Source organism: Oncorhynchus kisutch, linkage group LG6, assembly GCF_002021735.2.
Source record: "Oncorhynchus kisutch isolate 150728-3 linkage group LG6, Okis_V2, whole genome shotgun sequence".
Lineage (NCBI taxonomy): Eukaryota > Metazoa > Chordata > Actinopteri > Salmoniformes > Salmonidae > Oncorhynchus > Oncorhynchus kisutch.
In genome coordinates this window covers 49,539,279-49,565,742 of record NC_034179.2, presented here as the reverse complement: position 1 = coordinate 49,565,742, position 26,464 = coordinate 49,539,279, and the positions used below count along the sequence as shown (strand labels likewise).

At 42.0% G+C, this 26,464-nt stretch overlaps 1 protein-coding gene across 2 annotated transcripts in view; it reads right to left on the bottom strand.

Annotated features, from left to right (window-relative positions):
• The window catches only part of dmpk (DM1 protein kinase), a 37,891-nt gene extending 27,156 nt beyond the window's left edge, over nucleotides 1-10,735 (bottom strand). For both annotated transcript variants that reach the window (XM_020485845.2, XM_020485847.2), the window contains exon 1: nucleotides 9,692-10,735. In XM_020485845.2, the coding sequence (XP_020341434.1) occupies nucleotides 9,692-9,860 (169 nt within the window). In that variant the 5' untranslated portion in view covers nucleotides 9,861-10,735. The remainder of the gene's footprint in view (nucleotides 1-9,691) is intronic.
• Between the last annotated feature and the right edge of the window lie 15,729 nt (nucleotides 10,736-26,464).

The following is a 26,464-nucleotide window of genomic DNA, read 5'->3' as shown; positions in this document are numbered from 1 at the left end:
GATTGTTGTCCTATGGACAGAGTCTCCCACCTCAGCTGTAGATCTCTGCAGTTCATCCAGAGTGATCATGGGCCTCTTGGCTGCATCTCCTTGTATGAGCTGAAAGTTTAGAGGGATGGCCAGGTCTTGGTAGATTTGCAGTGGTCTGACACTCCTTCCATTTCAATATTATCGCTTGCACAGTGCTCCTTGGGATGTTTAAAGCTTGGGAAATCTTTTTGTATCCAAATCCGGCTTTAAACTTCTTCACAACAGTATCTCGGACCTGCCTGGTGTGTTCCTTGTTCTTCATGATGCTCTCTGCGCTTTTAACGGACCTCTGAGACTATCACAGTGCAGGTGCATTTATACGGAGACTTGATTACACACAGGTGGATTGTATTTATCATCATTAGTCATTTAGGTCAACATTGGATCATTCAGAGATCCTCACTGAACTTCTGGAGAGAGTTTGCTGCACTGAAAGTAAAGGGGCTGAATAATTTTGCACGCCCAATTCTTCAGTTTTTGATTTGTTAAAAAAGTTTGAAATATCCAATAAATGTCGTTCCACTTCATGATTGTGTCCCACTTGTTGTTGATTCTTCACAAAAAAATACAGTTTTATATCTTTATGTTTGAAGCCAAAATATGTGGCAAAAGGTCGCAAAGTTCAAGGGGGCCGAATACAGTGCCTTGCGAAAGTATTCAGCCCCCTTGAACTTTGCGACCTTTTGCCACATTTCAGGCTTCAAACATAAAGATATAAAACGTTTTGTGAAGAATCAACAACAAGTGGGACACAATCATGAAGTGGAACGACATTTATTGGATATAAATGCAAAGTATTAACTTAAGGGGGCTGAATAATTTTGCACGCCCAATTTTCTGTTTTTGATTCGCTAAAAAAGTTTGAAATATCCAATAAATGTCATTCCACTTCATGATTGTGTCCCACTTGTTGTTGATTCTTCACAAAAAAATACAGTTTTATATCTTTATGTTTGAAGCCTGAAATGTGGCAAAAGGTCGCAAAGTTCAAGGGGGCCAAATACTTTCGCAAGGCACTGTATGTATATATATATATATATATAGGCCTAAATAGTCACATTTTTGACATATGACTTATAAAGTTTGTATCTGTTAAACCTACCCTTTGGGGAAAAAATGATAGCAACAGTGACTATATTTACTTATTAAAGCTGCAACATAACTTTTTGGGCGACCTGATCAAATTCACATGAGTTATAGATCTGTTACTCGCATTGTAAGCAAGTCCAAGAAGTGGTAGATATGTTCTATGTGCGCTATTTCTATTCAGCCTGACGGCCCGCGGGTGGTTTTATTTGGCACCCCAAGTTTTCTGAACAAAAACATTTTTGTAATATTTTTTTTGTTATTATAATTATTATAATTTTTGGGACATAAGACTGTAAAAACAACAGGAAATGAGCTCCAAGTGATTTTAATTTAAGAAATCTGTTCCCAAGTATTCCCACGCATAATAGAGAGACACGTGATAGTATACAAATGTAAGCAAGGTTTGAAATGATTACGTTAAAGTCAAACATTATATCTGTTTGGGCTTCTTGCAGTCAATTTGTGGTCTACAAAACATTTGTAATTATAAACTGAGTGGTTCTAGCCCTGAAAGCTGGTTATTGATCCCTGCTCCAGGAGGTGCTGCCCAGCCTATTGTTTTTTAAATCTTCTGATAGTGGATATAGTGTTGAAGATCTGACATTGTTTCAGAGGTACAACTAAAACATATTTTTACAAGGTTTTTATATGTTGAGAATTCATTATAATGGTGACATAATCTTGTGGTTGAAATTCCACCCTCAACACAACAGTTTACATTGATTACTATGCGAAACTGAGCCTACGCATATCGCGAAAAACAACAGTAAACGGGATAAGATATTTACATGCCACAGTATCCCCTCTAAGATCAACGTATCCCAGGCATCTTATTCGGGTTATTGTAAACGGGATATAATAACAGGATTTTGGTGTGCATGTAAATGTGGTCAATGATAGAGTTTCTAACCTTACTAATAGCTCATAGGGGTTCCAACATCCTGAACCCACCAGCATTTGATTTAGCCAGCCTGGAGTGTCAGATGTGCCATGTTTGCAAATGTTCCATTGTGCCAGGCAAGCTCATCAATCACAGTGTAGGAACCCACTAGCCTCTAACTACCTCTCAGAGAATGGCTATGGGTGAAGTATACCCTGGAGGCTGATCTTGGGTCAGTTTAGCATTTTCTGCAATAATGGTTCAGGTTAAGATTGGCAGAGAGGGAGTTGATCTTAGATCTGTTCCTATGGGAAACTTCACTCTGGAGTGTCAGAGAAGGTGTCCCTGTCAGCAGGACATGCTTGGTTTAAAGAGATGATGACTGTAATGCCACAGGAGAGGATGTGAGGTCAGAAATCATCCTTCTCGATTTCCACCCATCCTGATCAGCTTTATCCTCCTACACACACACACACACACACACACACACACACACACACACACACACACACACACACCAGTGACATGCGGTGAGGTCGGTGACTGGGTAGGAACTGGCTATTATCAAAGCCAGATTTACTCACAATAAACCTTGATGAAGCCCAAGTTAACCATACAACCATACATATTGACAAACAATTCCCAAACAATTTAGCAAAGATACGCAAGCAATCGTCTCTGATGGTGGCATATTTCATATCACCCAACAAAATGACACACTGCTCAACTCAGCTCAGCTGTAGACCGATGTAGCATCCAAAGTTACAACCAATAGTTGGCACTAAAAGACCAATACATGGACACATTCCATCCGAATAGGTGGCAAAGCAAACTCCATTCAAAATGAATTTACAATTCTTTCAATGCATCGCACACACAATAATATTATTATGTAAAATGTTATTATACACACATACTGTACATAATAAATAAGGTTCAAACGAAATGTCCATATCTACAATTACCAGTTCAAAACGTTGCAAAAGGGACTCAACAAAATGAAATTCGAGCTTGATAAATCAAACGCATCAAAGGGATGTTGTCTATTCCCATGTCCATTCAACAGTAGCCTAGGAAAATCCATTTAGGCCTACCTTTACTTGCAAATGAATTCCATTCATCTGTCATTCAGGGCGAACCTCTCGGTGATGGCATTGTAGAAGTCACGGACATGGCTCTGCTATTATTTTATTCTGCATGCACACAGCAGGCCTATGCTCGTTTGGGAGACACATGTCCAAGGCCTCCTTTGGTTCCATTTACACACTGACACAAAAAGTTACACACACACACACACACACACACACACACACACACACACACACACACACACACACACACACACACACACGCTGTAGCTGTGCTACACAGTTCTCCCACACTGCACACATGCCAAGGCTCTGGCCCGCATTTAGTGGCGGGAGAAGCCCCATTTCCGTTACATCCACAAAGCCAAAGTAAATGTCCAAGATGTGTAAAAGTCCGGGTAAAAAGTATTAATTGGTAATGACATTTCAGAGTGGACAATTGTCATATATATATGTAAACATTCATACACATAGCTCATATATTATTCAGCGCCAAGCCAAACCGCCTGACTCAAGTCATCTTATGTACCCCTGCTAAAACAGGAACCAGCTCACACACCCAGCAATAAAACTACCCCCCTAAAACTACCCCCCTCAGCTCTGTTGTCCCACGACCCCAGGAAACAAAGACATTCCATCGCAAGAACACATACACCCAGCCATAAAACTGCCCCCTCTCTGTTGTCCTGCCTCACGACCCCCACTGACACACAAATACCATTGCATAAACACACACACCTCACCCTCCCCTCAACTGGTCGGGTGCTCAGAACAGAAGACTCTGCTTTGCACCAATGGGGCTCCTGCTCTGGCTAGAGCAGGTCCGCCTCCAACCCTTCTGGACCATTCAGAAGGCGATACGACAAGACTCTACCTACTTTATTCTATGTATAAAAATGATTGTAACCTTTGTATAGGTCCCTTTTTCACCTAACTCCCTACTGAGTTATGCGAATAGGTCCGTACGTTCGTTCTGTTCAACAGATGCGAGTGCCACATTATGTGGACACGCCAACATGTGTAAAGAGCTTACCCCAGATTTCCCACACAACATGTTCAGGCAATACCCATGTGCAAATAAATATGAAATTGTCTCAATGCAACGAACAAAGCTACTTCAAGCTAGGCAAAGGAGCCACGCCTATCCTGACTCTATCCATTAACATTGATTGGAGTCAGGAATGGCCGCACGCGTCAACGATTTGAATGGATGAAAAGGATGGCGTGAATATCCTGCCGCCTTTCCTGAGGTTTTGATGTAGTTTTAGCAACAACAACAACATTTTAGCATATAAACTACCAGAATCATTGAGACAAAACATTATAAAAATAAAAATAAAGAAACATTTTTATATAAGAAAATGTTTCATTTGGCTTCTCATAGTAGCTTACTTAAAATTAGATTATCACAGGGTACACACACACCAGATAAACAAACCCTAAGGACACACACCAGATAAACAAACCCTAGGGACACACACACACACGTTGACAGAGAACAGGGCCCTGATGGAAAGTATGGTATGGAGTGGGATGAGATTCTTTCCTCTCCTCTTCCTGTCTGTGTTGTTTACCACAGTCCTTTACTGGTGAAATTGTGCCAAGCTATCCAACTGTCTCACACAGATGTAGGATCTTAATTGTATCACTTGTTGATGAGCATTTTCCTGCTAACTTGTAGTGTATTCAATATTTTAAAAGGCTTCTAAAAGTTAGTAAATTCCACTTCAACATTTCAGACTTTATTTGCCCTAAATGAAAATGTATCAACCCCTGGAAAAAAAGTACATGAATTATAATACACATAATAATTCACATTTCCTGCTGCAGAATTACATTTCTGCTGTAGCAAACTGGCTCAAGGTTCCTACATCTGTAAATCGACATGTCTTTCCTCCAGGGAGATGGACAGAGACAGGGAAAAATTAGTGAGACAGGGAGCTGAAAAGAGAGGGACAAAGAGAGAGAAAGAGAGAAAGAAAAAGAGAAAGAGAGAGAGAGCGAGAGAGAAAGTGAGAGAAAAAAGAGAGCGTGAGGGAGGAGGGGTGGGAGTCCTGTTGCTATCTTTTTGTGTACATTTTTTGGAAAGAAAGATTCTTAATAACTTTAAATAAGTGGAGGAGCTGACTTGATAAGGTTGAGTGACATATGGGTAAGTCAGGTGACTTTTTTACAGCATCTACACAGCATCTATGCAACACCTTCTCTATTTGGCACCATAAAACACATATCCTGATTTGTTGGGAGATAACATAATAACCCAAAATAATGATGCAAAATACTAATAGCATGAACAGGATAAGGAACTATCCCAAGTTGAAAACTCATATAGCTCCTCTAGCTGCTGACACAGTCATTCCAAGAGATGTAATGTTACATGATTAATGTAATACACTTGTCGGCAGCTATGACATTGCATTCTCAAAGCGGGAGCAATGAAAAGCTGAAAAGCTGAAAAGGAGGGTGATTGAGCCACAGCCTGTTCCTGTGCATGTTGACTTTGGCCATGTCCCCATCGAAAACTCATTCTGTTATGAATGCCATGTAGGGAGTGACCAGACCAGACCAGAACCCTGCCAGAAAGAGAGGGATGGAGAGAGAAAGAGAATGAGAGAGAGAGAGAGAGAGAGAGAGAGAGAGAGAGAGAGAGAGAGAGAAAGAGAGAGAAAGCGAGTGAGCGAGCGAGAGAGAGAGAGAGAGAGTGTGCGAGAGAGAGACAGAGAGAGAGCGAAAGAGAGAGAGCGAGAGTGCGAGAGAGAGAGTGCGAGCGAGGGAGAGAGAGACAGAGAGAGAGAAAGAGAGAGAGAGAGGGGGGGGGGGGGGGGCATACACACAGATCCAGACAGAAAGATGCACAGTGAGAGAAACAAAGAAAGAAAGGCAGACAGACAGACTGACAGACACACACATGTTATGTTAATCTAACCTCATAGGGATTTAAAATGTACTTCCATTCAAAATCCTAATCCTAACCCTTAAACCTAACCCTAACCCTCACCCTAACTATAACCCTAACCTTAAATCGTAACCCTAACCCTAACTCCTAAATCCTAACCCTGAAACTAACCCCTTCCTAACCCCTTACCCGAACCCTAATTCTAACTATAACCCCAATTGTAACCCTAAACCTAAACCTAACCCCTAAACTTAAAATAGCCTTTATCCTCTGAGGGATGTGGGAAATGTCCACACGAGGGAGAATTTTCCTTGATTTACTATCTTTGTGGGGACTTTTGGGGATTTCAGATCCCCACAACCAACGTCTCCTTGACTCTCTGCCTGACTCTCTGCCTTGCTGACTGTGTTAAGCAAAGATTAACTGAGGTCTAACCCACTCAGCCTACACTAATCCCACGAACTGGTCAACGTTCCACATCTGACACTCTACAGTACACTCATCCCTGAGCAAGACTGGACACATGCTAAGACCAAAATAGGAACCTCCATCTCTGTGACATATGATATCCCTCGGCCACTGGACTAAATTGCACAAACACAGAAGCAGGAGGACATGAGCGATTGCATGCACACGCACGTACACAACGTTTTGTGCACACACACACTCACTCAGTCGCATCACATATTTACGAAGCATTTTGAAATACTGTACACTAAGAGTTTATTCAAACGAGCACAGGAGAAATTAAGTTTGAGCACAGATCTGACAAGATGTGGATTGGTGATCCTCCTCAGTGAATGTCATACATTTTTTATCCTTTTTTAGATAAAACTATACTAAATATAATCAATTGACACCAAATAACTAATTAAAACACTATTTCGCAAAGAAGGTCTACAGTAGCCTCAACAGCACTCCATGGTGTAGCCGGAGGACAGCGAGCTTCCATCCTCCTCTGGGTACATTGACCTCAATATAAAATCTAGGAGGTCTCATGGTTCTCGCCCACTTCCATAGACTTACACAGTAATTATGACAACTTCCAGAGGACTTCCTCCAGCCTATCAGAGCTCATGCAGCATGAACTGACATGTTGTCCACCCAATCAAAGGATCAGAGAATTTATCTAGTACTGACAGCATAAGCTATAGCTAGCTAACACTGCAGCACATAAAATGTAGTGAGTAGTCAACTCAAAGAGAGAGAAAGACAATTGTTGAACAGTTTTTAACCAAATCATTTCTACCCCCCAAAAAAAGGAGAAGCTAGAGAAAAATTGATAGAGACATTTCTGCATTATTTTGGACTTTCAGTATCACTTACTTAGCAAGCAAATGCAGCAAGCTAGTTAGACCTACTGAAACACCCTTATGGCTAGGTTGTAGCCACCTCAACCTAGGCTAGGTTGTAGCCACCTCAACCTAGGCTAGGTTGTAGCCACCTCAACCTAGGCTAGGTTGTAGCCACCTCAACCTAGGCTAGGTTGTAGCCACCTCAACCTAGGCTAGGTTGTAGCCACCTCAACTTAGGCTAGGTTGTAGCCACCTCAACCTAGGCTAGGTTGTAGCCACCTCAACCTAGTCTAGGTTGTAGCCACCTCATGATGGGTATAGGGAAAATGTAAGTATCATGTAGTAGCCAAAACCTATCGCTGTTACATTGAACTGGGTGAATGGAACATGAATGAGAGTCATCCAATATGCTGTAATAGAAATAAGGCCAGAGGAAAAAATCTTCCTCCCTCATCTTAAACGGCACTCACCGCCACTGTATTGTACAGTATATATGTGGAACCATTCATGTTACAGTATACATGCATACACATCTTTTTGATTGAAATATCATGGAATATACAGTCTGGTCCATATTGGTATCCTTGATAAAAATGAGAAAAAAATACTATAAAATAATAATACAAATACTGAGCTGTGTTGTGTGCCCCAAAACAATTTGAACATATTATTATATACTTATACAATTTAAAAAAGAAAGAGATTTTGTAATAAAAAATAGCGCTCAAGGTTAAGGGTCAAAATTATTGCCACCTCTGTTTTCAATATCTTTCAATTCCTCACCTTGAAGGGATAACGGCACTGAGCCTTTTTCTAAAATGTTTTATGAGATTGGAGTACACATTGGGAGGGATCTTAGACAATTCCTCCATAAAGAATCTTTCCAGATCCTTGATATCCTTCGTCCGGTCTTATGGACGGCCTTCTTCAATTCAAACCACAGGTTTTCAACAGGGTTCAAATCCGGAGACTGATTTTGTAGTCAATTAATAGTTTCAGAATTGGAGGATAAAACAATGAAAGGTTGAAAAGAAAAGTGTGAAGATGTGAGGAGTTCTTTTCACATACTCTATGTCCAACAGTGAGGCCAATGTTCCCAATAAAACAGTACTCAGTTTTAGTAGCCGGGGGGGGCAATCAGCAAATAGTCCTGTGATTTCCTGCTGTAAAGTGTGTGTGTGTGTGCGTGTACGTGTTTGTGACTGCTGGTGGGCTTAACAGGCTGACACCAGCTGAAATATCATGGGGGCTCACGAGGGCTGGAAGAAGGTTAACAGAGGGGTGTTGGCTTACATGACCTTGTGTTTTTACTGCAGTCTTTACACTGTAAGGACACTTTATTCTCCTGCCCTTAGTAGAACACAACATGACTCAGTACGCTACTCTGGGGAACACATCACATGCACTCACCACAACCAAGGGTTGACTGCTTCTATAAACATAGAACTAGTCGTAATGCTGTCCATTTTAGGGACTTTACACTTTCTAATCAAAGTTTGTCCAATGTTTTCTAAAGTAGTCTAATGTCAAGATGAAACCATATCCCACAAAAGGTTTCAGATACACAAAGATCATGTCTCCAAAACATGCACATCTTTTGAGGGGTATGATCTTTGTACATTCACCATTCATTCATGATTATCCAGAGTGATGGTAGGTAGCATCCAATGTAATGTAGACATGTTCCGAAACATATTATTATTTACCATTCGTTTCAATTAACGCACAACATCATCTAAAACACAACCTAAACAAACTGCAAGTGCATTCAACAAGTTTGTTGAGTCACAAGGTTGATGTAGTCGTTGCGTGCTAGGAATATGGGACCAAATACTAAACTTTTGACTTCACTTAATACACTATAAGTCAATTTGTCCATGGCTCTTATAACACCTTCTAATGGGGCGACTAGATACATAAAGTGCTTTCATTTTTAAACAGTAAAACATATATGTATGATAGCCTCAAATAAAATTGACATTCTGTACTGTCACCTCATATGAAACATTTGGTCTCAAATCCAAAATGCTAGAGTATTAAATGAAAAGTTTTAGCTTCACTCTACAAATAAATACGCAGGGGAGTGTAATCGTTTTCTTTCAAATACTTTGTGCTTAATTTAGTTTACCCCGGGGCAATAGAACCTATGGATAATCCCAAAAGGGCAAACTCGGCCCCCCCGGCATACATGTAAGCAAATTGAAACACAGGCAGGTTTTAAATCAGTAAGTACACATGTAAGGTTACATCTGCACACACACACACACACACACACACACACACACACACACACACACACACACACACACACACACACACACACACACACACACACACACACACACACACACACACACACACACACACACACACACACAGTGTTAAGTTAAGGCTTTGTAAGTAAGGGACTGACCCCACTGCAGGAAGCCCGCAACGTACTTCTCCCTGGCAAGGGGTGAGAAGCGGAACTCTTGGTACACCCCCACTAGCAGGTCCAACAGTGTCTGCAGTCCCACCGGCCCTGGGGCCTGGAGTTCCAACAGAAGTAGGTCTGAGTCACGAGGACCAGGGCTCGCCGACATGCTGTCCAGCAGGCGTTGCAACTCCCTGAAGTCAATGGAGACTGGAGGCTGGTGGCTGGTTCTGGACTGGAGGTCTTCTAGTCCCCTGTTTGTTTGACACGGTGGCTTCCTGTAGTTTACACTGCCCCGTCTTTTTCCCTCTTACTCCCTGTCTGTCACTCTCTTTCTCCCTCCCTCTTTCTCTCTCTCTTGATCCCTCTCTCTTTCCTCTGTTCCACTCGCTACTCCACTCTCATCTGTTCGTTCGTCATGCTGTACAGTGTGTGTGTGTGTGTGTGTGTGTGTGTGTGTCTCTCTCTCTCTCTCTCTTACCCTTTGGCCCCCTCTCTTGGTTTCTGTTTTTGTCTCACTTCTACCACTTCTTAATTTTTCTCTTTCAGTCTATGTCTTTCTCTCATCCTTCTCATTCGTCAGTACTTGCCTCCCAAAACTTCAAAGTTCAAAATCGTTCACCTCTTTCACAGAATTGTAGCTCCATGTTCTAGAACTGTATGTGGCCAAACCAAAACCTACCCTACTCTGTACTGCAGGCACAGTACATGCTTTATTGTCTCCACAATTCTCACACGACTGTTACAAAACTGTCCACGGTCCATGAGCTATTTTGGTCCCTCAACTTTTGCAGATCCCTCCATCTCACCTCTCGCTCATCTTCTGTCTGCACAGCCCTCCTCCCTCCCTTTTTCTCTCCCTCCTTCACTCACCCTTTTCAGGGGCACAGTGGTTGTTCACTTTTCTTGTTAGGCTCACTGGCTCTGAAAATCCTCCACTCTCCGTCTGTCCATACGTTTATTCTCTTTGTCTGTCTGTCCTTCTCTTCTTTCCCCGCTGTCTGTCGCTCAATGTGTGCCTGTAAGCTTTGCTCCCTCTTTCCTCTCTCTCTCTTTCTCTCTCCTCACAACTTTTCTGTTTTGACTTCTCCACTGAACTGCCCCCTTCCTCTCTTCTCCTGTTGATGCACCACCGCTCCAGCCTCCCTTGCCTCAAATTGGCCTCTCATTGCCTTGAACTTGTTCTCCATTTTATTCCAATATTTCATTGTTTTCATAGCAGATTCTACCGAACGCGTGATTTATATTGGTGTATGTTTCATTTTAACACCATATTGATATGTGTGTTTGAATTGTGTTTGTGACAGTGTGGGGCTTGTGTGGGTGCAAGCCGGCATGTTGTGCACACATATGACAGTGTGTTTCTTGTCTATGTGCGTTTGCCCTGATGTACATCCGTATTTGCTCATGCACTTAGGCGTGTGTGCATGTAGAGCACACGTGTGCCTACGTATGTTCCTATGTCTACGTACATTGGTGTCTTTTGCTGGTGCACATCTAGCATGTCGGTGTGTGCACATCGTGTTTGTATTAAGTGGTTCCCCTCGGTAGCCTCCACTGATGTGTGCATAGCATATCTTAGACTTAGTGAATGTGTGTGTGGTGTCCATGTGAGTGTCTGTGCTTATGTATAGGAGCCACAGCATAACAACATGGTAGTGTGGTGCAGACAGTGTAAGTGGAATGTTTTCCTAAGGAAGTGGCACTCTGGGACACGCCAGGGCACAGCACAGAAGGCTGGGCAGCTAGCTTCACCCTGGTCAGACCCAATTCTGATCTACGGTCAGTTTTAGCATTTCCATTTCAATTCAGTGATCTCAGAAAGTAAACTGAAATTCCAATTCTAATCCCAATGTTTTTAGTTGACAAAATGTCACTTTACCTCCTGGGATAGTTGAATTAAAATGGAATTGAGCCCAACCTTGGTTGGTGCTCACACAGACACCACACAGTTAAGTGAAGTTGCCTCTAGATGCTGACCTATGATCTGTTTTTACATTTCAACCCAAATAGTTATGGTTAGGATTAGGGGAGGGTAATCTACCTAGGAAAAAAGATAAACCCAAATGTGCTTCAGCTAAGAATACATTTAAAAAAAGGGGGGGGGGGATCAGGTGCTCAACTGAGGGACTTGGAAATCCCCAAAAACGTACCCCAGGATATCCAGGAGAGTAAATAAAAAAGAGCACTCAGTAAGTCTGATCGATTTATTGACGGGAGAAACAAACCATGTGAATTTCGACATGAATCGCCTTCATCAGAGCGCTCTGTCTAGGGACAGGGTGGGAGCTCATGCACAGATACAGACAGAGTTTTGAAAAGAGGAGTTAGTGCTCTGTGAGAGGTTTGAGTGACACGTCTAAACACACGAGCCACAATGCCACAGTACAGTATGTAGCTGGGACGGTAGAGCCGATGAGTTATTGGAGGTGTCCCAAGTGGAACTCTATTCCCTACATTGTTCACTCCTTTTAACCAGGGTGCACTCTATATGACTATATAAAGGGAATAGGGTGTAATTTCGGATGCATCCATTATCAAGCACACACTGTGAAACATTGTGTCTATGTCTAATGTATAACAGGAGACAGTAGTGCTGTTCAGTCACTATAGAGCACCCCCACACACAGAATAGAAGAAAACATAAGAAAAGAGAATAGATATTTAGAATAAAATAGAATCTTTATGTCCAGTACAACAGAAATGTGACATTTTGCTGACACAGCACCAATCACAAACATACTGTACACACATGGCAGGCTGGGAGTAGCACACAGTTAGCTGTGCAGTGCAATGCCCCTGGGGTGGGTTTGGTGTTCAATGTCTTGCTCAAGGACACATAGGTACTAATTGGCACCTGAAATCTGGTCAGAATTTGAAATCTTGTCAGTCCTGGGATTAAAACCTGCAACATCCTAACCTCTCTAACCTCTATAATCATGTTATATACAGTCGTGCCAAAAGTTTTGAGAATGACACAAATATTAATTTTCACAAAGTTTGCTGCTTCAGTGTCTTTAGATATTTTAGTCAGATGTTACTATGTAATACTGAAGTATATTTACAAGCATTTCATAAGTGTCAAATACTTTTAATGACAATTACATGAAGTTGATGCAAAGAGTCAATATTTGCAGTGTTGACTCTTCTTTTTCAAGACCTCTGCAATCTGCCCTGACATGCTGTCAATTAACTTCTGGGCCACATCCCGACTGATGGCAGCCCATTCCTGCATAATCAATGCTTGGAGTTTGTCAGAGTTTGTGGGTTTTTGAGGATTGACCATAAGTTCTCAATGGGATTAAGGTCTGGGGCGTTTCCTGGCCATGGACCCAAAATATTGTTGTTTTGTTCCCCTGAGCCACTTAGTTATCACTTTTGCCTTGTGGCAAGGTGCTCCATCATGCTGGAAAGACATTGCTCGTCACCAAACTGTTCCTGGATGGTTGGGAGAAGTTGCTCTCGGAGGATGTGTTTAGTACCATTCTTTATTCATGGCTGTGTTCTTAGGCCAAATTGTGAGTGAGCCCACTCCCTTGGCTGAGAAGCAACCCCACACATGAATGGTCTCCGGATGCTTTACTGTTGGCATGACACAGGGCTGATGGTAGCGCTCACCTTGACTTCTCCGGACAAGCTTTTTTCCGGATGCCCCAAACAATCAGAAAGGGGATTCATCAGAGAAAATGATTTTACCCCAGTCCTCAGCAGTCCAATCCCTGTACCTTCTGCAGAATATCAGTCTGTCCCTGATGTTTTTCCTGGAGAGAAGTGTCTTCTTTGCTGCCCTTCTTGACACAAAAAGTCTTCGCCTCACTGTGCGTGCAGATGCACTCACACCTGCCTGCTGCCATTCCTGAGCAAGCTCTGTACTGGTGGTGACCCGATCCCGCAGCTGAATCAACTTTAGGAGACGGTCCCGGCGCTTGCTGGACTTTCTTGGGCGCCCTGAAGCCTTCTTCACAACAATTGAACCGCTCTCCTTGAAGTTCTTGATGATCCGATAAATTATTGATTTAGGTACAATCTTACTGGCAGCAATATCCTTGCCTGTGAAGCCCGTTTTGTGCAAAGCAATGATGCCGGCACATGTTTCCTTGCAGGTAACCGTGTTTGACAGAGGAAGAACAATGATTCCAAGCACCACCCTCCTTTTGAAGCTTCCAGTCTGTTCGAACTCAATCAGCATGACAGAGTGATCTCCAGCCTTGTCCTCGTCAACACTCACACCTGTGTTAACGAGATAATCACTGACATGATGTCAGCTGGTTCTTTTGTGGCAGGGCTGAAATGCAGTGGTAATGTTTTTTGGGGGATTCAGTTCATTTGCATGGCAGAGAGGGACTTTACAATTAATTGCAATTCATCTGATCACTCTTCATAACATTCTGGAGTATATGCAAGTTGCCATCATACAAACTGAGGCAGCAGACTTTGTGAAAATTAATATTTGTGTCATTCTCAAAACTTTTGGCCACGACTGTACTTTGCAACAAGTTTGACAATTCAGTCACATGTACTAGTGCCCCCATGTGGCCAAAAGTAAGAATGACCTATGAATTGAACTGTATTGGGCTGAGAAACTCTAAATGAAATCAAATCTAAATTAAATCAAAGATTATTGGTTGCGTACACAGATTTGCAGATGTTATCTCAGGTGCAGTGAAATGCTTGTGTTTCTAGCTTCAATGGTGCAGTAATAATACCTAGCAATACAAAACAATACTCACACAATCAAAAAAGTAAAAAGAAAGAAATTAAGAAATGTATATACATACTGAGTATATAAAACATTAGGAACACCCCCTTTTGCCCTCAAAACAGCCTAAACTTGTCGGGGCATGGACTACAAGTTCTCAAAAGCGTCCCACAATTGTGTCAAGTTGTATGTGCTTTGGGTGTTGGACCATTCTTGATCCACACGGGAAACTGTTGAGCATGAAAAACCCAGCAGCACTGCAGTTCTTGACACACTCAAACAGGTGCACCTGACATCTACTGTCATACCCCGTTCAAAGGCACCAAAATATTTTGTCTTGCCCATTCACCCTCTAAATGACACACATACACAATCCATGTCTTAATTGTCTCAAGGCTCGAAAATCTTTCTTGAACCTGTCTCCTCTTCATCTACACTGATTGAAGTGAATTGAATAACAGGTGACATCAATAAGGGATCATAGCTTTCATCTGCATTCACCTGGTCAGTCTACAGTATGTCATATCTCACTGATCACTGATCATCCCTAAAGCCAACACCTCATTTGGCCGCCTTTCGTTCCAGTACTCTGCTGCCTGTGACTGGAACGAATTGCAAAAATCGCTTAAGTTGGAGACTTTTATCTCCCTCACCAACTTCAAACATCAGCTATCTGAGCAGCTAACCGATCGCTGCAGCTGTACATAGTCTATTGGTAAATAGCCCACCCTTTTTCACCTACCTCATCCCCATACTGTTTTTATTTATTTACTTTTCTGCTCTTTTGCACACCAATATCTCTACCTGTACATGACCATCTGATCATTCATCACTCCAGTGTTAATCTGCAAAATTGTAATTATTTGCCTACCTCATGCCTTTTGCACACATTGTATATAGACTCCCCCTTTGTTTTCTACTGTGTTATTGACTTGTTAATTGTTTACTCCATGTGTAACTCTTTGTTGTCTGCTCACACTGCTATGCTTTATCTTGGCCAGGTCGCAGTTGCAAATAAGAACTTGTTCTCAACTAGCCTACCTGGTTAAATAAAGGTGAAATAAAAATAAAAAAAATAAAAATAGAAAGAGCTGTTTTGTACACTCAGTGGATATTAGTGCACTATAAAGGGAATAGAGTGCCATTTCAAACACAGTTATCTTGGGGAGACCCTGTGTCAATCGTATGATGTAAAATATAAGGAGAGAGTGTTTAATTAGCTGGGTCGTATTCACTAGTACCCAAAACAGAGGGAAACAAGCTGAAACGGGGAGGGACTACCTGAACTTGTCCAATAAGAAACACGTTTTATTTTTCAGTTGCAAAAACATTTTTGCTATGTTGTGCACTAATAAATACTACCTTGGACTATCTGTCTGCGGTGGCCATTTGCCCCGTGGTCTCTATGTGTCCAACCCCGTGCAACCATACAGTCACCATGATGTAACTGGCTCTTTTTTAATTGAAGGTGACGTTAAGCCGGCCAGTCGGTAAAGCTGGCTTGGGATTGTGTGCGTGCATGAGGGTGTATGCACATACTGTGTGCGTGTGTCAGTGTATGAGAGACAGAGAAGAGAGAGGGATCGAGGTCCAAAGAGAGAGGGATAAGTAAAAGAACCGAACAGGAGAACAGGCATAAATAAAACGCAAAAGAGCATCAGACTTGGTTTCGGTATTTGGGTGAAGTTCTGATTGATTTGGTCTCAGTACAGCCATTGCCAGGACTCTCCATTGGAAATGAGCTGCACTCCTGCCAGCCGGTTACCCCCTCCCCACAGGTAAGAGCCGAAGTAAGGTGAAGTTGCCCTTAGACGCTGATTTTGGGTCAGCTTAGCATTTTCCCCACTAATGGTTAAGGTTAGGATAAGGTCAGGATTGGGGAGTGGAATTTCTGTACAGTATTTTCATAAATTCATATCAGGTTTTGGCTTGGCTGACCTATTTCTTGTTATTTACATTAATTTGGTCAATAAAGCTCATGAATGCAACTGTTTATGTCAAATGGTTGTGAATTCTACTTGTAGCTCTGGTTGTTCTGAAAAGCAAATGGTAAAACACTTCATGGTGATGCTAAAAGGGCTGGACATGCAGATCAATTCAAATAGATGTTTGCTTGGGTCCTCGGGCCTGATGAGGTTTTAACCTAGGGTCCCTATTTCTGGTGTCCAGGATAGCGGTCGGCCGTCGCTGTAAAAGAAACCGCCCCCCCATTGAACCCATCCTCAGATTAGCACTGACAATGTAAACAGCATCTGTGTTGTTCGACTTCGTGCCCTTGTTTTCTGTCCATTTCTGCCTCACCCCCCTTCCCTCCCCCCTCCCCCCTCCCTCCCTCCCTCCCCTCCCGCCCTTCGCTTCCTCTATCCCTCTGAGGGGTGAGCAGGTACTGGGTGTGCAAGCCCGTTACCTCGTTAAGGTCTTACTGTGGAGGATTAGCTAACGAAGAGGAGGAGAGACTTCCTCCCTCTCAGTAAAGCTACAGTCTGTGAAACCGGCCGCCCCACCAGTTATTTTTGTATAGTTGAGGGATGGGGCTGGGAAATGGAACCACTCTCAAACTCATAGACAGTGCTCTAGATGCAAGGGTCTGACAGTCCATGACATCTACATGATAGTTTTATCCATGTTTGGAAGCGATTATTTGTTTAGAATACATTTTTACAAACAATGGAGTAAAAGACATGTCGTACTAAGATCAGAAAGTATTTCTAAGTTAAATTCTTCAAGAATCAATGTTATATTTAAAAGCACCAAAAATGTATGTACCAATACCAGATCGCCGCCGGCAACAGCAGAGCTGAGCTGCCATTGGAGTGTGTCTGTCAACACTTTGGCTTGACTCTCACCTGTTCGCTCTGACTTCTGGCTATAATCTGGCTTGCCATGATTAACATGTTGCTTATCAGTGCAGTGGAGTGTCTGTATAAGAATAGACCGAGGTGCTGGGTCTTATTTCATTTCATCTATGTTGTCTGTTCAATAGAGACTGTGCTATCAGACACAAATTTCAGTCCCAGTGACTTTTGTCTGTAGTCCATAAGCTATGTGGCCCCATTTAATAATGTATAACGAATTTGCCATAACGGTTGTATTACAATGGAGAGCCTTTCTGTACAAAAATGACTACAGGGTTGCGGAGACAGCACAAAATAATTATGTATACATTTTTTGTGCTGAGCAATTCTGTAGCTTCACAAACATATCAGTTGTGTCAAATGTGTTGTACATCAGTTGTACAGTGCGTACAGGGCCTATGGGACTAATCAGAAACACACGTGAATTGGCAGCCCCCACAATAATTATAATAAATATCACAATTATTTATCACCACTATGTTTGTATTACTATCTCTACAGTCCCTTCAGAAAGTATTCCTACCCCTTGACATATTCCACATTTTGTTGTGTTACAGCCTGAATTCAAAATGGATTCATTTGAAATTGTTCTACCCATCTACACACAATAACGCCTCATAACGCCAAAGTGAAAGCAAAGTTATAGAAATGTTTGCACATTTGTTGAAAATGAAATACAGAAATGCCTAATTTACATACATTTTTACACCCCTGAGTAAATACCTTGTAGAAGCACCTTTGGCAGCGATTACAGCTACATGTATGAGTCTTTCTGGGTAAGTCTCTAAGAGCTTTTCACACCTGGATTGTACGATATTTGCACATTATTCTTTCAAAAATTCTACAAGCTCTGTCAAGTTGGTTCATTGCTAGACTTGCCATAGATTTTCATGCCGATTTAAGTCAAACTGTAACTAGGCCGTTCAATGTCATCTTGGTAAGCAACAGCAGTGTATATTTGGCCTTGTGTTTTAGGTTATTGTCTTGCTGAAAGGTGAATTTTTCTCTCAGTGTCTGTTAGAAAGCAAACTGAAACAGGTTTTCCTCTAAGATTATGCCTGTGCTGAGCTCTATTCCGTTTCTTTTCATCCTAAAAAAAACTGATGACAAGCATACCATAACATGATCCAGCCACCACCATGCTTGAAAATATGAAGAGCGGTACTCAGTGATGTGTTGTATTGGATTTGCACCAAATATAACACTTTGTATTCGGGACATAAAGTAAAAACAATTGCCACATTTTTGGGAGTTTTACTTTAGTGCCTGGAAACAGGATGCATGTTTTGAAATATTTTTATTCTGTACAGTCTTCCTTCTCTTCACTCTGTCATTTAGGTTAGTATTATGGAGAAACTGCAATGCTGTTGATCTATCCTCAGTTTTCTCCTATCACAACCATTAAAGTCTGTAACCATTTTAAAGCCACCATTGGCCTCATGGTGAAATCCCTGAGCGGTGTCCTTCCTCTCCGGCAACTAAGTTAGGAAGGACGCCTGCATCTTTGTAGTGACTGGGTGTATTGAAACACCATCCAAAGTATAATAATAACTTCATCCTGCTCAAAGGGATATTCAATGTCTACTTTTTTTTACCCATCTACCAATAGGTACCCTTCAATGCAAGGCATTATAAAACCTCCTTGGTCTTTGTGCATAAATCTGTGTTTGAAATTCACTGCTCGACTGAGGGACCTTACAGATAATTGAATGTGTGGGGTACAGAGATGAGGTAGTCATTCAAAAATCATGTTCAACATTATTATTGCACACAGAGTGAGTCCATGCAACTTAAGTGACTTGTTAAGGACATTTTTACTCCTGAGCTTATTCAGGCTTGCCATGACAAAGGGGTTGAACACTTATTGACTCAAGACATTTCAGCTTTTCTTTTTTAGTTCACTTGCAAACATTACTAAAAACATAATTCTACTTTGACATGATGGGGTATTGTGTGTAGGCCAGTGACACAAAATCTCTATTTAATCCATTTGAAATTCAGGCTGTAACACAACAAAATGTAGAATAAGTGAAGGGGTATGAATCATTTCTGAAGGTACTGTACATATAGAAAAGCCCCCCCCCCCCCCCCCCCCCAATTGCCCGGTTGAACAGTCAGAGGCCTACTTGCACACATTAGGGAAAGTTAATATTCAAGGTTAAGTTTAAGCATGAGCCAATTCAAATTGTTGATGTATATTCACGCGATCAAAGGCTACATGTTAGCTGTTCCCATTACAAAAGCTTGCACATTTAGACCTCTGCTAACCTCAGAAAGTATGGCCCCCCTGTGTTTATTTGGGACATGATGTCACCTGAGCGGTGCGCTTCGATCCATTTTCCGTTACATCAGAAAATGGGACTTACTTAAAGATACAGTCTACGATGTGAAAAACAAAAAAATATCCAACTGCCACTTGTTTTGGTAAACAGCTGGAGAAATGTAACCACACTCAAATTCATAGACAGAGCCATGTGGATGCAAGGAATGACCATGGCCGCGATTCAATCAAAGGCACTTTGTCAACAAGCACAATGAAATGGACTCCAACTTCTGTATCTTCCTGTGTGTATGTACAGTATACTTGTAAGCATGTTAAATGATATCTGTGCACTATATGGATGTATCTTGCTCTACCGTGTTTTACCAGTGTGAATGTGGTGACTGCCCCAGAGGATTCAGCAGATCCAAATCAGAGGAGAGGGAGCAGAGTCTACCAGGTACTCACGTACACTCGCACACACATGTAATAACCCGCAATTGAAGTAAATTACATATATGACATTGACATCTCTCCAGTAACACTTTCTATGAAATATTTTTTTACTCTGATACACAAGCATGAATGCACACACGCACACACGCGCGTGCACACACACACACACACACACACACACACACACACACACACACACACACACACACACACACACACACACACACACACACACACACACACACACACACACACACACACACACACACACACACACACACACACACACACACACACACACAGAAACAGAACTACTGCACTCCTCGACAAAATGGTTCCAAAAGGGTTCTTTGCAGATGGATAGGGTTCTACCAAGAACCATTTTCACCTAAAGAGCCCTATGTAGAAGACAAGGGTTGTTTGTAAGGCAAAGGGTTTTTACCTAGAACCTTTTTCATCCTAAGAACTGTTTTTGGAAGAATTAATCACCAAAAATGTAATTATACAGATGATTAACCAAACGGTGAATGTGAATGAAAAAAAGTTTTTTATACACATACCTTGTCCAAAATGTAGAGGCCTTTGGGATATCCATTGAAGAGGTAAGGGAGGAGGTAAATGCGGTCTGCGTAACATACCAATACCAGTTGACATACCTATGCATGCCTCCTTGTATGTATATGTGCAGACACAGACACAAAAGTGAGCAGTTCAGTCATCTGCACCCAATACAGCTAGCCTTCAACATATTCTTATAGCCTACAGTACATATTCTTACCTCTTTGTTGATTGGTATCCATTGAATTGTGTCCAGTCTATGTTTTGGAATCATTTGCATAAATATGAAAAGATAGATGGTATCATCCTGAAACAATATCAATTTAGATTAGACAAGCCAAGTTATATTAGACAAGCCTTACCTTAAATTGAGGAGATCTTTACATTTTTCAGTTGTGCCTTCACCTGATGTCCTTTCAATTTCAAATCCAAATGTTTCAGTTGGGCAATTAGGTTTCTGCAAGAACCCCCACCAACTAAGGAGGTTCCTCGATGAACCCCACCTCCTGTGGGGTTCTTGAAAGAACCTTTTGGGGGTCATTTTCAGTGCCAAAAACCGAAAGGTTCTTCAAAGAACTTTGAGGATCATAGAAGAACCCTTAATGAACCCCTCATTTTTAGAGTGTACCAAGGTCATCAGTTCTGCTTTATGTATACTGTATGTGTATGTTCAGGTTAAATTTTTGTGTTGTTCTATATTGCTGCTATCTTCACCTCTGGACAGGTTGTCCCTGTAAATAAGAATTAGTTTTTTAAATTGACTTAAAGTACCTGTATAAATACTGCTCTCTTTCTTTCCCCTCCCTTCCTGTCTGCTCTCTCCCTCCTCTTTCCCTCATCCTATTTCTCCCCCGTGCCTCTTCTCCCTGCCACCCCTCTCACACCCTCTCTGCCCCAGATCTTCCCTTGCCCCCTGACTCCCATGGCCATAGAGTCAGAGTCGGAGTCTTTTGCCGAGGATCCTATTCACTGCAGGGGGCGGCTGCCCTCCATCGTGGTGCAGACTGACGAGGCAAGCGAGATCAGGGAGCTGCTCTGCTCCCAGGGAGCAGACGAGGAGAAGGAGGAGGACCCCTACAACAAGCAGAGCTCCCAGACAGAGAGCTGCATCAGTGGGGACAACCAAGAGGATATGGTGGTGCCGCAGGGGTAAGAACCAGAGCTAAAACTAAGAGTGACGAAGGCCCAATCAGGGAAAGCCGCAAGGCATAGGCACGTGTTAATCTGAGAGGACCAGATACTGTTGATGTAAGCACAACGGCAGGTTGAGCTACCACCATAATTATTGCTAGTGTGGATGCTTGCCCTCAACCCACCTCTCTCTCTCTCTCTCTCTCTCTCTCTCTCTCTCTCTCTCTCTCTCTCTCTCTCTCTCTCTCTCTCGCAGAAGAAGAAAGAGTTCTATTGCAGCTCAATCCCTCAGTGTCGCCCGTTTGACTCCTCCCCACTCGACCCTCCACGAGACTGCCCCACCCAAGCCTGAGGAGATGAGCCAATAGAAGCAGAGCACAAACAGTGACATATCTACAGAACTCTTTCTGACATCATCATCATCAGAACTCTCTCTGGACAAACACCCTGTGGATTTTTACCTCTCTGATATGTAACCAAAAATAACATGTTTCAAGATGACTGGAATGTGTTTTTATCATTTAATGTGTTTAATAATTGTTTACTGTTAAAATAAAGATTTAAAATGCCATATTATTATCGAAACGGTAGTTCCTCTCCCTTTTGGGAAACTAGAAAGAATGTGTACATACAACAGAAATACCCGTAGTTTTCAGACTGTATTCAAGACACAGCTCTGTTGCTATGTGACAATATTGAAACAAGCAAGTGGCTGGGGTTGGAATGGCATCCTATTCCCTATATGGTGCATAACTTTTGACCAGAGCCCTATGGGTCCCGGTCAAAAGGAAGGCACTATATAGGGAATAGGTCTGAGAGATACTAATATAGAGTGCAATGGGCTGTTCAGGGTGAATATTTTCCAATCTGACCCACACCTCTCCCCGCGGCAAATACTATTGTTCAGTGAAAGACTATCAACATAGATTTACAAACCAGCAGCTTGCGACTCTGGCGTCTACCCAGCAAAGCTGTTGTTATGACTGTTACTGTAGCAATGGTGTTCTCTATTGCCGTCATGGAACAAGCAGGTCACAGCGTTATTCGCTACCTAAAACAAATAGGCTCCATACGAACACTAAAGTTGAGGTACAAAGTATTTTACACAATGGCTGTGGTATGGATGTGATACAATTGCTATTTCTGTGGTCCAAAGGAGTTTGTCTGCACACAAATGTTCACACAACCATTGTGCTGTCTCCGCAACAGTTGTGTAACACTTATGTCAAATTGGTTGTACTTCAGTTTGTGCAAACAGATTTTGTCACAGTTGCCCCTGCATCTCCCTGGTGATAATATGGGAGACACGTGTTAGGATTTTATTGCTGGACTGTAAAGGTAAAATCGTTGAAACCACTTGTTTGGAGCAATTATTGATTGATTTTACTTAGTCATATTTTGACCTACTATACTCTTTTGATAGCTTACTATAAGTATGTTTTTTTGTGAGCACATGCCATTGTTTCGGACATTCACATAAGGATGTGGCACAGAAAGGAAAACAATTGAATAAAGTAACGTAGCTCATTAATATTCATCTCTTTGATTAATCACAAAATGTTATCTTGTAACTGTGGCACCATAGATGTGCTCCTATGTCTTTCTCATTGGGTGGAAATTCCTTTAAGGATTTTTGAATATTTTGCAGGCCAGGCACCATCAAACGGTATGAGTGTGAGCAATCGCAAATGACTCTGCATTGATGTTTAATATTCCATCCACAGTATGAATAAAGAACACCTCATTGAATACTGGTCTGGCACAGTCTTTCCCTTTGTGAGACAAGAGCTCCGAAACTCAAGAAAACACAGCGTTTCTAACTGTGTAGCTTCATCCCATCCAGATCGTGGAGTATTTGGATGACATCTGGATCTTTATTACACCCTCTCCTGTGTTTCTCATGTCATGTCGTTGTCATATGGAGAATGACTGAGGAAATAAAGACATGAAGAAAAAAAAAAGAGTAGTTCAGGGTTAGAAAGTCACACACAAAGTCGAATCCAATATCTTCCTTACCTGATTTGATGTATTTACTACATGCAGCAGCCAGCAGCAGGCGGGAAGAAAGCTTTTTGATGTTTTGGTCAAAGCTTTCTTCAGTGTGTGCATGACTATGACATGTTACCTTTTGACCTAATAGAGCTGGTTAGCTGGTTCAGTTTTTTTTCCAAACCTCCCACAAGGGTTGGGGTCAATTCCCTGTCAATTCAGGAAGTAATCAGATCTTCTAATTCCAATTGCTTCTCTATGAGTTTTAATTTAAAAAAATCTGAATATGAGTTTACTTCCTGAATTGACTGAATTGAAATGGAACTGACCCTAACCCTGCATCCCACTGACCTCAGTGAAAGTCAACTAGCTCAAGACTATCTGAGGAGAATCTTATTCCGGACACACATATTAGATCCCTCAAATATATATCCCAGTAGTATCACAGGGGAATGTTTACCTGCCAACCTCTACATTTCTATCGCAGCATTGTACTGACTGCTTAGTCTAGAGGAAGTACACAATTAACACACACAGGCAGATGTTTACCAGAGCCTGGAGCTCTATACTGATGAGGATGTTAGAGCTCATCAGTTGGAGGAGGAAGTGTGTGTCCCATTCTACTCAGCTGTGCATCCTCAAAGTGTCACATTCCAGCTTATCGGGAGGTTTTCGCATATATGTGTTGATAGAAATCATAAGGAAACGAGTAGGGCTTAAACCAAGACATAGGCCCGGGATTCAGTCAAGGACGCATTGTCGACAAGCGCATGACTTTTGAAGGACATTTATGCTTGAACGACATCCACACCGTTTACCTGCGAATGCTTTCTCAGCGAAATTGAAGTCAAGTGCGGTGGGCTTGTCTACAACTTACTAATTGGTGTAAACAACATTATACTGTTAGAATTCCCAATTGTCATAGGCTACTTTGCATGATCATTGCATTGGTTAACCCCAGCTTGTTATGGTGATTGATGCCTTCAGTACTGAAACATGGCCCTGGCTATTGGTTTTTGTGAGGGGTGAAATGTGTCAGTCATAAAAGGCAAGGAGACGGCAGATCAAGTTACAAAGGCTGTGAGGGTGCAGTTACACCATCAGACTTCACGGGGGCAGCATAACTGCAGGTCTTCTCTACTCCACCCTGCAACCCCAACCCTTGCCAAATGACTCCAATGCAATCAAGCTACAGTTGCACAATCACTATTTGAGCATCAGTACTTTTAGAACAAAGACCATTGGAAATATGTTGTCCTCAATGGGATAGAGCTGCCTTTGAGTGTGTGGTATTAAAATGGCACTGAAGTTGCACGGGACAACTGCATCCGAGTTCCTTATTTAGAAGGCAGGTGTTGTAGGCAGCGGGCTTACAGTTTAAACAACGAAAGCTACACCACAAAGGTTGAAGCATCTCCTAGATATTATTGAGTATAGACCTCCCAGATGATTATATCTGAAACAAAACAACTTTGTTGAGAGGCACAAAAGGAGTAGAATCGCATTACTGACATTTTAAGAAGGCAAGAGTAGCAACGCAACTCTTTACTCTTACGTTTACTTGAGAGTGGTCATTGACATGTACAAAGAGTAGCAACACAACTCTCCTCTTGTATATTAAGCCTAATTAGCGGGTTTCATGTCAAAACAAACATGACATTTCATATTCATGATGGAACTAAGTGTCAAATAATCTTGAAACTTGGACCTTGAAGGAACAACTACATTGTACTACAGACCAATCTGTCAGTTGTCAGGCAAAACCCCCTCATTTGTTGGAACATGCTGTACTACTGACAGAAATCCAGATATCACATGACATGGGGCTGTCGCAGTCAATTACATTTCGTCAGCTGGTTATTGTCATGCAAAAGCCTGCCGGTCTCACAGTAACTAACCATTAATTAAGATAAAATGTTTAGTACCTCCTGGCCTCCATGCATACAAGCTGCATACAAGCTGCATACAAGCTGCATACAAGCTGCATACAAGCAGCATACAAGCTGCATACAAGCAGCATACAAGCTGCATACAAGCTGCATACAAGCAGCATACAAGCAGCATACAAGCAGCATACAAGCTGCATACAAGCAGCATACAAGCTGCATACAAGCAGCATACAAGCTGCATACAAGCAGCATACAAGCAGCATACAAGCAGCATACAAGCTGCATACAAGCAGCATACAAGCTGCATACAAGCAGCATACAAGCTGCATACAAGCAGCATACAAGCAGCATACAAGCTGCTGAAGCGCGCCTTTGGAACATCTACAGTGCCGTGAAAAAGTATCGCCCCCTTTCTCACTTCTCTACTGCTGCATATTTTTCAATACTGAATGTTATCAACCAAAATCTAGATAATGGGCACCTGAGTGAACAAATAACACAACAATTATATACTTATTTCATTTATTTCATAAACAAAGTTATGCAACACCCAATGTCCCTGTGTGAAAAAGTAATTGCCCCCTTACACTCAATAACTGGTTGTGCCAGCTTTAGCTGCAACGACTGCAACAAAACGCTTCCTGTAGTTGTTGATCAGTCTCTAACTTCACTGTGGAGGAATTCTGGCCCACTCTTCCATACAGAACTACTTTAGCTCAGCAACATTTGTGGGTTTTCAAGCATGAACTGCTCGTTTCAAGTCCTGCCACAACACCTCAATTGGGATTAGTTCTGGTCTTTTACAAGGCTATTCCGAAACGTTACCGTTGTTGCTTTTAAGCCATTTTCATGTAGAATTGATTGTGTGTTTTGGATCATTGTCTTGCTGCATGACCCAGCTGCGCTTCAGCTTCAGCTCCAGCTCACAGACGGACG